The sequence below is a fragment of the Schistocerca americana genome, chromosome 1 (genome assembly GCF_021461395.2).
Source record: "Schistocerca americana isolate TAMUIC-IGC-003095 chromosome 1, iqSchAmer2.1, whole genome shotgun sequence".
Classification (NCBI taxonomy): Eukaryota; Metazoa; Arthropoda; class Insecta; order Orthoptera; family Acrididae; genus Schistocerca; species Schistocerca americana.
In genome coordinates, this window is record NC_060119.1 from 1120263554 (window position 1) to 1120275637 (window position 12084).

The 12084-nt window shown below is 44.6% G+C and overlaps 1 protein-coding gene across 1 annotated transcript in view; it reads left to right on the top strand.

Moving 5' to 3' along the window:
- The window catches only part of LOC124550990 (putative inorganic phosphate cotransporter), a 158831-nt gene extending 147043 nt beyond the window's left edge, over positions 1 to 11788 (top strand). The window contains exons 9-10 of the mRNA XM_047125823.1: positions 9670 to 9805; positions 11330 to 11788. Of these exons, the coding sequence (XP_046981779.1) occupies positions 9670 to 9805; positions 11330 to 11364 (171 nt within the window). The 3' untranslated portion in view covers positions 11365 to 11788. The remainder of the gene's footprint in view (positions 1 to 9669; positions 9806 to 11329) is intronic.
- The last annotated feature ends 296 nt before the right edge of the window (positions 11789 to 12084 follow it).

A 12084-nucleotide genomic window follows, 5' to 3' on the forward strand; every position in this document is an offset into this window, starting at 1 on the left:
GCCGCTGTGGCCGAGCGGTTCTAGGCGATTCAGTCCGGAACCGCGCTGCTGCTACGGTCGCAGGTTCGAATTCTGCCTCGGGCATGGACATGTCTGATGTCCTTCGGTTAGTTAGGTTTAAGTAGTTCTAAGTGTAGTGGACTGATGACTTCAGATGTTAAGTCCCATAGTGCTCAGAGCCATTTGAACCATTTTGAACCCAAAGAATTTTCTGTTTACGAGAAGATTTAGTTTCCAGAAACAGTGTAGTTGGTCAAAACATCTTCTGTCTGGAAATAACTTGTTATTCAAGAAGGTATATAAAATACCTCAAGAATTTTAGTTAGAGGATGAATTTTTATTTCAAGAAGATGTTTTTGTTTTCAAGAAGAACTTTAGTTTCAAGAATATTTTCGTGAAACTGCTTGAAAAGACAGTTTGGCCCCGCGCTGGGTAGCCGCGTGGTATTAGGCACTTTGTCACAGTTCGCGAGGCAGCCCCCCCTCGCCCGGAGGTTCGAGTCCTCCCTCGGGCCTGAGCGTGTGGTTCAAATGGTTCAAATGGCTCTGAGCACTATGGGACTCAACTTCTAAGGTCATCAGTCCCCTAGAACTTAGAACTACTTAAACCTAACTAACCTAAGGACAGCACACACATCCATGCGCGAGGCAGGATTCGAACCTGCGACCGTAGCGGTCGCGTGTTTCCAGACTGTAGTGCCTAGGACCGCTCGGCCACCCCAGCAGGCTGTGCGTGTGTTTGTTGTCCTTGGCGTAAGTTAGTTTAAGTTAAATAGTTAGATTAAGTAGTATGTAAACCTAGGGACCGATGACCGCAGCAACTTGGTCAAAAAAAAAAAAAAAAAAAAAAAAAAAAAAGACAGTTTGTTAATGCTTGAAAAGGAAAGGTACCAGGAAAATCAGATGCAATTGATACTCGTAAATGCTAGATGAAAGGATGCCACCTGAACGCCAAATTCTTAAAAAGAGACAAAGAGTAATAGGATATTTTTGAGAAAAGGGCGGAGAATTAATTATTATTGAAATCCCCTCCGCCACGCATCGCCCGAGGTCTCGTGTAGCGTATACGTATATGCGAACGTAAACAATGGAAAATAATGAGGCTTCTGGGATGCACCGCATTTTGGTAAGACGTGAGTTTTAAATTTACACTAAAGTTCGATATGTTATCTAAAATAGCTGTTAAACACAGGGTGGTTATAATTGAAGTACAGTTATTCACGTAGGTCCAGTGAGGGCTATAATTATCGTATTGAAGCGAAAATTGGTAGATATGCTATTGCGTTACTGCGGAACCGATTTAGGCTGGAAAAAATTAGTTCCATTTGTGACTACCAGGTGAAAACCTGGCACTGTACACTGCATGAGATTCACGCTTTCATTTGGCCGCCGAGAAGAGACACCGTGCAGTGTTCGTGGAACAGTTTTATACGAACAGCAGTAATAACAGTGCTGCATTGAGAGAGTATCGCCGACTGAAAGGTCTGTGGAGAAGCCCATTGTCATTAAATGTTTGAAAGAGGATGATACTGAAATTCGAAAACACTTGTGAGCTGGATGTGGCAGCTAGAAGGTTCAAATGGCTCTGAGCACTATGGGACTTAACTTCTGAGGTCATCAGTCCCCTAGAACTTAGAACTACTTAAACATAACTAACCTAAGGACATCACACACATCCATGCCCGAGGCAGGATTCGAACCTGCGACCGTAGCGGTCGCGTGGTTCCAGACTGTAGCGCCTAGAACCGCTCGGCCACCTAGAAGGGGAAGACGTCCAATCCCCATGGAAGTTACTGACGAGGTTGCTGTTGCTGTAATTGACCATGCAACACGTCCCTAGGATAGTGCTAGTGCTCGTGCAATATGCGAGAATTGTCCATACTATGGTCACAGCACGGAAAGTTTTGCGGTATATTTTACACTATTACCCGTACAAGATGCAGACGGTACAGGAACTGAAACCCCATGATCCGTAGCAACGTTCTGAATTTGCTCCTCTGTTTCTGGCACGGATGGAAGTTGACGTGATGTGGCCGGGAAATATTCTATGGGGGTCCGAGGCAACTTCTACATTACAGGGTGCATTGAATACACAGAATTGCCGAATCTGGGGTACTGTTAAACCACTTGTTGTGCAGGAAGAGTCACTGCACTGGCCGCATGTGACTGTGTGTGACGTGGATTGACGAGCACCTTTACAGGGTGAAAAGTATTTAAACCGACAAACTCTGGGAGGTTGTAGGGGACATCAAAACAAATATTTTTCCCTAATGTCATTTTTTCCTATGATGATTATTTAAACCGGTGGAGGCCGTATTACGCTCTTCACTTGTTAGAGGCTGTATTACGGTTGGTTTGTGGGATTAAAGGGACCAGACTGCTACGGTCATCGGTCCCGGCTGTATTACGATCTTCAGTTGTTAGAGGGCGTATTACGCTCTTCAGTTGTAGACAACTGCTGTCCACCAGTGTAGTAGTGCATTGTCTCTGTTTGCTAATGGAGCGATACACCTGGAGTGAGTACACTGACATGCTTGGTGCGTACTACGTAGCGCACCACAACGAACGAGCTGCACAGCGGGTTTAACCACAACAATATCCTAATCGCCGTATCCCGCATCATGCGACCTTTGCTGCTGTGTACCAACGTCTGCGTGAGACCGGGTCATTTAGCAGATTACCTTGACAGGGACGTCGTCGCACAGTTAGAACGCTGCAATTTGAGAAAGCTGTATTGCAGCACGTGGAGCGGAATCCTTCAATCAGCACTCGTGCAAAGAACAGTCCTTCGAGAGCAAGTGTTACGTCCATTTCACTTACAGCGTGTCCACAATCTGGAACCAGTTGATTATCCACCCAGAGCACAGTTTTCGCAGTGGTACCTGGGACACTATGAAATGCATCCTACATTTCCATCCTCTGTGTTGTTTACCGATGAAGCAACGTTCGGGCGTGATGGAGTCTTGAACATGCACAATTCGCATGTTTGAAGTGAGGATAACCCAAATGCCACAGTTACTAGCGCACATCAAGTGCGGTTCTTCGTTAATGTGTGGATCGGTGTTGTTGGGACTGTTTAATTGGGCCGTACCTGCTACCTAGGCCATTAAATGGCAGGCACTATTACAATTTTCTCGCCAGACCATTGCCGGAATTGCTGGAAAACGTCCCGCTCTCTACAAGACAATGCATGTGGTTCCTACATGATGGGGCGCCGGCACATTTCAGTCGTCGTGTGCGTCGATTCCTGGACCGACGGTTCCCAGAAACGTGGATTGGCAGAGGTGGTCCTGTACCATGGCCTGCTCGATCCCCAGATATGTCTCCTCTGGACTTTTTGTTGGTTTAATTAATTTGTCGCCAGAGAAATCTTCCTCTACCGGTTTAAATACTCCGCATAGGAAAAAATGACATTAGGGAAAAATATTTGTTTTGATGTCCTCTACAACCTCCCAGAGTTTGTCGGTTTAAAGACTTTTCACCCTGTATACTCGGTCCGTTATCCTACCAAAGGGCCAGTCAAGTGTGTCGTGAAGTTTTCTCGTTATCGGGACCTTCTTGTGCAGCATGTGATACGCGTTTTCGAAGAAAGCAACTCTGTAGAAACCACTATTTCCATGCTACGTGGGGTAACTCATCATGTCGCTCGCCCAGAGAAAGATCTGCTTAATGGAGTCTTCCATGAACGGTATCTCCAGAGGTTTGACAGATGCATGGCATACTAGGTCGTACGGTGTGAATGCATGTGACATTCGTCTCTGGGGATATCTAAAGGAACGCACTTGCCAGGGACACGTTTGGTCTCTACCTGAACTGAAGAACAAAGTACAGGTAAGCGTTGTTCAGATTCTGTCGCAACTGCTGTGAGCAACCGTTGGTCACGATATTTCACGAATGCAGCATGTAGTTGACGTCTCCGTTGCTCATACTCAATAAACTGTGTAAGCGGCGGTTAATAATAAAACAAACATTTTGCCTTTCTTTCTTGTTTGACCTTTCCTGCCTACGACCCGCTCCTGATCCATTCCATACGGAAAGAGTCCTTACGTTTTTCTTGTATTCAAAGCTCCATATTCGCACCTGGTGGCCAACATCGGTTCCGCATTACCGCCCACACTGGACCTCTGTGAGTATCTGCACTTTAATTATAACCACTCAGTAATTCTCATACATTAAATACTGTGAGAACTGCTACTGCAGTAAATGTAATGCTAAGGAAACCACAGTCTTTATAAAGACTGTTTATGAAAACACTCTTTACACAAATTAATGCCAGTGTTTTTTTCTCCTGTGTTAACCTCTTCATTTCAGAGTAGCACTTGCAACTTACGTCCTCAATTATTTGCTGGATGTATTCCAATCTCTGCCTTCCTGTACAGTTTTTGCTCTCTACAGCTCCCTGAAGTACCTCATGTCTTAAAAGATGTCCTATCATCCTGTCCCTTATCCTTATCAATGATTTCCTCATATTCCATTCCTCTCCGATTCTGCGCAGAACTTCCTCATTACTTACCTTATCAGTCTACCCAATTTTCAACATTCGCCTGTAGCACCACATCTCAAATGCTTCAATTCTCTTCGGTGTCGGTTTTCCCACAGTCCATGTTTCACTACCATACAATGCTGTACTACAGACGTACATTCTCAGAAATTTCTTCCTCAAATTAAGGCCAATATTTGATATTAGTAGACTTCTCTTGGCCAGGAATTCCCTTTTTTGCCATTGCTAGTCTGCTTTTGATGTCCTTGTTCCGTCCGTTATTGGTTATTTTACCGCCTAGGTAGCAGAATTCCTTAACTTCATCTACTTCGTGACCGTCAATCCTGATGTTAAGCTTCTCGCTGTTCTCATTTCAACTACTTCTCATTACCTTCGTCTTTCTTCGATTTACCCTCAATCCATACTCTGTACTCATTAGACTGTTCATTCCGTTCAGCAGATCATGTAATTCTTCTTCACTTTCACTCAGGATAGCAATGTCATCAGCTAATCGTATCATTTACATCCTTTCACCTTGAATTTTAATTCCACTCCTGAACCTTTCTTTTATTTCCATCATCGCTTCCTCGATGTGCAGATTGAACAGTAGGGGAGAAAGGCTACATCTTTGTCTTACACCCTTTTTAATAAAAGTGTTTCGTTCTTGGTCATCCACTCTTATTACTCCCTCTTGGCTGTTGTACGTATTGTATATGACCCGTCCGTCCCTATAACGTACCCTTACTTTTCTCAGAATTTCGAACATCTTGCACCATTTTACGTTGTCGAGCGCTTTTTCCAGGTCGACAAATCCTACGAACGTGTCTTCATTTTTCTTTAGTCTTGCTCCCACTATTAACCGCAACGTCAGACTTGCCTCTCTCGTCCCTTTACTTTTCCTAAAGCCAAACTGATCGTCATCTAGCGCATCCTCAATTTTCTTTTCTATTTTTCTGTATACTATTCTTGTAAGCAACGTGGATGCATGAGCTGTTAAGCTCATTGTACGGTAATTCTCGCACTTGTCAGCTCTTTCCGTCTTCGGAATTTTGTGGATGATGTTTTTCTGGAAGTCAGATGGTATGTCGCCAGACTTATACATTCTACACACCAATGTGAATAGTCGTTTTGTTGCCACTTCCCCCAATGATTTTAGAAATTCTGAAGGACTATTATCTATCCCTTCTGCCTTATTTGATCTTAAGTCCTCCAAAGCGCTTTTAAATTCTGATTCTAATACTTGATCCCCTATCTCTTCTAAATCGACTACTGTTTCTTCTTCTATCACATCAGACAAATCTTCCGCCTGATAGAGGCTTTCAATGTATTCTTTCCACCTATCCGCTCTCTCCTCTGCATTTAACAGTGGAATTACAGCTGCACTCTTAATGTTATCACCCTTGCTTTTAATGTCATGGAAGGTTGTTTTAACTTTCCTGTATGCTGAACCTGTCCTTCCGACAATCATTTCTTTTTCGATGTCTTCACATTTTTCCTGCAGCCATTTCGTCTTTCCTTCCTTGCACTTCCTGTGTATTTCATTCCTCAGCGACTTTTATTTCTTTACTCCTGAGTTTCCCGGAACATTTTTGTACTTCCTCCTTTCATGGATCAACCATGGATTAACCACTGTTTCTTCGCAGTTCTCTGTGCCTATGACTTCCTTCCCTACTTCTGCGATGGCCCTTTTTAGAGATGTGCATTTCTTTTCAACTGTACTGTGTACTGAGCTATTCCTTATTGCTGTATCTGTAGCCTAAGAGAACTTCAGCCGTATCTTACCATTCCTTAATACTTCCGTATCCCACTTCTTTGCGTACTGATTGTTTCTGACCAATGTCTTAAACTTCACCCTACTCTTCATCACTACTATTTTGTGATATGAATCTATGTCTGCTCCTGGGTACGCCTTACAATCCAGTATCTGATTTCGGAATCTCTGTCTGACCATGATGTAATCTAACTGAAATCTTCCCGTATCACCCGGCCTTTTCCATGTATACCTCCTCCTCTTGTGATTCTTGAAGAGAGTATTCGCTATTACTAACTGAAACTTGTTACAAAACTCAATTAGTCTTTCTCCTCTCTCATTCATTGTCCCAAGCCCATATTCTCCTGTAACCTTTTCTTCTACTCCTTCCCCTACAACTGCATTCCCGTCTCCCATGACTATTAGATTTTCATATCCCTTTACATACTGTAGTACCCTTTCAATATCCTCATACACTTTCTCTATCTCTTCATCTTCAGCTTGCGACGTCGGCATGTATACCTGAACTATCGTTATCGGTGTTGGTTTGCTGTCAGTCCTGATGAGAACAACCCTATCACTGAACTGTTAACAGTAACACACTCTCTAACTTACGTTCCTATTCATAACAAATCCTACTCCAGTTATACAATTTTCTGCTGCTGTTGATCTTACCCTATACACATCTGACGCCGCGCACGATTAGCCGAGCGGTCTAAGGCGTTGCAGTGGTGGACTGTGCGGCTGGTCCCTGCGGAGGTTCGAGTCCTCCCTCGGGCATGGGTGTGTGTGTTTGTCCTTAGGATAATTTAGGTTAAGTAGCGTGTAAGTTTAGGGACTGATGACCTTAGCAGTTAAGTCCCATAATACACTCCTGGAAATGGAAAAAAGAACACATTGACACCGGTGTGTCAGACCCACCATACTTGCTCCGGACACTGCGAGAGGGCTGTACAAGCAATGATCACACACACGGCACAGCGGACACACCAGGAACCGCGGTGTTGGCCGTCGAATGGCGCTAGCTGCGCAGCATTTGTGCACCGCCGCCGTCAGTGTCAGCCAGTTTGCCGTGGCATACGGAGCTCCATCGCAGTCTTTAACACTGGTAGCATGCCGCGACAGCGTGGACGTGAACCGTATGTGCAGTTGACGGACTTTGAGCGAGGGCGTATAGTGGGCATGCGGGAGACCGGGTGGACGTACCGCCGAATTGCTCAACACGTGGGGCGTGAGGTCTCCACAGTACATCGATGTTGTCGCCAGTGGTCGGCGGAAGGTGCACGTGCCCGTCGACCTGGGACCGGACCGCAGCGACGCACAGATGCACGCCAAGACCGTAGGATCCTACGCAGTGCCGTAGGGGACCGCACCGCCACTTCCCAGCAAATTAGGGACACTGTTGCTCCTGGGGTATCGGCGAGGACCATTCGCAACCGTCTCCATGAAGCTGGGCTACGGTCCCGCACACCGTTAGGCCGTCTTCCGCTCACGCCCCAACATCGTGCAGCCCGCATCCAGTGGTGTCGCGTCAGGCGTGAATGGAGGGACGAATGGAGACGTGTCGTCTTCAGCGATGAGAGTCGCTTCTGCCTTGGTGCCAATGATGGTCGTATGCGTGTTTGGCGCCGTGCAGGTGAGCGCCACAATCAGGACTGCATACGACCGAGGCACACAGGGCCAACACCCGGCATCATGGTGTGGGGAGCGATCTCCTACACTGGCCGTACACCACTGGTGATCGTCGAGGGGACACTGAATAGTGCACGGTACATCCAAACCGTCATCGAACCCATCGTTCTACCATTCCTAGACCGGCAAGGGAACTTGCTGTTCCAACAGGACAATGCACGTCCGCATGTATCCCGTGCCACCCAACGTGCTCTAGAAGGTGTAGGTCAACTACCCTGGCCAGCAAGATCTCCGGATCTGTCCCCCATTGAGCATGTTTGGGACTGGATGAAGCGTCGTCTCACGCGGTCTGCACGTCCAGCACGAACGCTGGTCCAACTGAGGCGCCAGGTGGAAATGGCATGGCAAGCCGTTCCACAGGACTACATCCAGCATCTCTACGATCGTCTCCATGGGAGAATAGCAGCCTGCATTGCTGCGAAAGGTGGATATACACTGTACTAGTGCCGAAATTGTGCATGCTCTGTTGCCTGTGTCTATGTGCCTGTGGTTCTGTCAGTGTGATCATGTGATGTATCTGGCCCCAGGAATGTGTCAATAAAATTTCCCCTTCCTGGGACAATGAATTCACGGTGCTCTTATTTCAATTTCCAGGAGTGTATTTAACACACATTTGAACATTTTTTGAACACATGTGACCAGAAATGCTTGACTTTTTTTGACTTCATTTCACTGACCCCTACTATATCTAACTTGAGCCATTTCCCTTTTCGGATTTTCTAGTTTCCCTACCGCGTTCAAGCTTCTGACCTTCCACGCCACGACTTGTAGAAAGTTATCGTTCCGTTGATTCTGCAATCTTTTTCTCATGGTAACCTCCCCCTTGGCAGTCCCCTCCCGGAGATCCGAATGGGGGACTATCCCCCCCCCCCCTTTTGCCAATGGAGAGATCATCATGGCACTTCTTCAGTTACAGGCCACATGTCCTGTGGATGCACGATACGTGTCTTAATGAAGTGGTTTCCATTGCCTTCTGCATCCAGTGCATTGCCAGTGGCAAGGGTTTCTTAACTCATAAAAAGTTGAGAATAATCACTTCATAAGAATATTTTATTTACTCTTCCTACAAATTATCGGAATTTTTGGAATCTAGGTTTCTGAATTAAGTTATCACTACAGAAAATAATGCTCATTGTAACTAGACCATCCTCATACAACACAGAAGATGCTATTCTTCACCACTACTCGGCATGTGTTAAGTATATAGTATATGAATAGGTTTATTAGAAAAATCGAAAGGTTTTTGATATATAAGCTTTTCTGATAATTAGTTACGATGTCAATTCGAAGCATTTATATGTCTGGAGTAGAATATGGGCAAGTGACTTTGACAAATAATGTCACATATTTTAACGACACATTTTCTTAATCTGTTGTACAGAAGCAGTTAGTCCGTGCTTTGTCTCTGTAGTAATATACGTTTTTCTTCATTCTGCGTAACTCATGATGGGATTAACGTAATACAATATATGAATAAATTATGAAAAGAATGCCGAACGGCAGGAACGATAGGCTCAAAGAACGCGCCATGAAGACACAGATAACGGCCTCCATCGACACCACACGAGATACCGTGACCATTAGGCTCGGCTTCATACACAGATGTGTCGATGGTTACCAGTTTATAATATGTACAAAATCTTTTGTCATACATAACGTATCCAAGAAATATATTTTTTCTGTAATATGACTTGTGTTTTCTTGCTACGACTTTCTGCAATAACTTTATGTTTGTTTCCCTTACGCAGACACTTGGAGAGTGGAGAATCGTGTTCCTCACCGCAGCTGGGTTCTTCTTCGTAGGCAATCTGATTTTTATCCTCTTTGCTAGCGGAGAAGTTCAACCCTGGAACGATCCAAATTACTCTAGAAAAAAGAAAACAGGTGAGTCTCAAAGCTAAATGTGATAATATCGTTGCACAGACCAAAAGACTCTGGAGAGTATGTTTGTTTCCGCTCTTACGATTTCATTCATTTCTGAACTGTGCTATAAGACTGTAGTTATACCAAAGAGAGTGTCCCCTCGTTCCAAAGTGTGAAACTGTATTTACAATAACGAAGATTGAGCTGCAAAACTGTAAGGGGAATTCCTTTTTTACACGTGGGGAAGTATAAGATTTTAATGGTTAGATAAAAGTAAAAGTTCATTGTGGCCTAATTTCTAATGCCTTTTCATATCTCATGGTTTCCAAGGGACACTGTTGAATCACAGTGATGCAAGGTTCAGTTGTTCGAATTGTTTCATGAATGAAGTGTAACGCACTGAAGTTGTCGGAGTTCCGTATACACGTAAACGCTTCTTGTGGAATCGCTCGAAGCATCGTGGTCAGGCGTTGCTGTATATTCACAACGACTGCGAATTTTCCTGAACAACATTGCACTGTCTTTGCTTATTTTCAGCTTTTCTGTTCTCATTCTCTAAGACAGCCGCCGATCATCCGAGAGCAACCGTCGCACTCGTGTCATTGCAAAATTAAGCGGAAAATTAGGCAACTTGTTAATGTGAAGTTTTGCCTCAGATTAGGGGAAACGGCGACGGAGACACGTGGAATATTAATTCACGTATACGGTGTTGAATTAGTGATTAAAACGTGTATGAGTCACTTAAACGCTTTAGAAACGGAAAGGACGTTGTGTAGCTGCGTTCGGGTCTACACCCACAAATCCTGAGAACGTCAAATGTGTACGACAGATGCTTGCGGATGACTAGCGACTGTCTTTGAGAATGAGAGCGGAAAAGAAGCAAAGACAGTGTAAGCAGTATTGTTCACGAATATTCGCAGACGTTGCGTATGGTCAACAAAGTATGACCACAGTGCTTCGAGCGATTCCACAGGAAGCGTTTGATGACTGTTTCCAACAGCTTGACAACCGATGACAGAAGTGTTTTACGATTGTTTTGAAGACCAGTAAAAGTATTTTGTTTGTAACTCTTGTCCCTTTATTTTTCTGAGCCTATTCACCGAACTTTTCAGACGCATTTTGTTTGAAAATGACTGAGACGACTTGAGAAGCGCTCGATGCTCCAGGTATTAGCATTCCTTTGTGCCTTGAACTTCAGCTGTTTCTTGTGGGATACGTGGTTTCAAAAGAAAGGTTATTTATCGTTTCTCTGGAATCTGGGTTTCTTAATGCAAATCGTAGGTTCACTTCTACATGTTTGAGGGCACAATTCGTTTCTCGTTGTGAGATGGATCATACCTCTCCTTGGGTTCGTATACCGTAATTTCTATCCTTCGCGCATGTCTGGGAATAATTCATAAGCCCGAGGGGCAGAGTCCTTTCTGCCCCACTCCCTTCGCCACTGGTTGCTCCTCCATAACTTCAGTTCAACTTAATTTCTGACATAACCACATCTTATATAATGTATTCATAGACAACTGAGAAAGAAAATATTACTTTTTGCAGACTACGGAGCGACTTCTGTGAAGGAGGCAGCGTGAACCAGCTCAAGAAACTGCAGGAAGTTCAGTGACCAACCTGTTCCAGGAAGCGAACCACTGATCTCAAGAACGAAGAAGCCCCGACGTAGTGTATGGTTACCTTACAAGAGACGGGCTGCCGTCGTTCTCAAGCGTTTGGTTCGTTACACTGACTAGTCGTATGTTAGTTAAGTCGTATCGCAGTGCGAAGGAACGTGATTCTTTCAACTCAGTTTAATTTAAGCCTGAATCGCTACAAAACACTCGCGCAAACCGTATCAAGACTGTATGGACTGAGTGACGCAACTCACCTAATCAGCATATGGCGGCGAAAAAGTATTATTTGTGTAAACTCAGATGTAAGCATCTCAACATGTATTATTTTTCTGAAAAATATTAAAGCAAAATATTCTTAGAGATACTAAGCTATTTCTTCATTTTGGGTTGATTTAAGGAAAAATGTTTTTAAATTTTTGGTAAGGTCTTATGGGACCAAACTGCTGAGATCATAGGTCCCTAAGATTACACACCACTTAATCTAACTTAAACTAACTTACACTAAGAACGACATACACACCAATGCCCGATGGAGGACTCGAACCTCCGTGGTGGTGGGGAGGGGGGGGGGCGGCGGGGGAAGCCGCGCGGGCCAAGACAAAGCGCCTGAGACCGCGCGGCGGAAAAAATGTTCTGCGGCAATATCAAAAAATACTACCTCGACGTGAATGGCTTATCCCACTT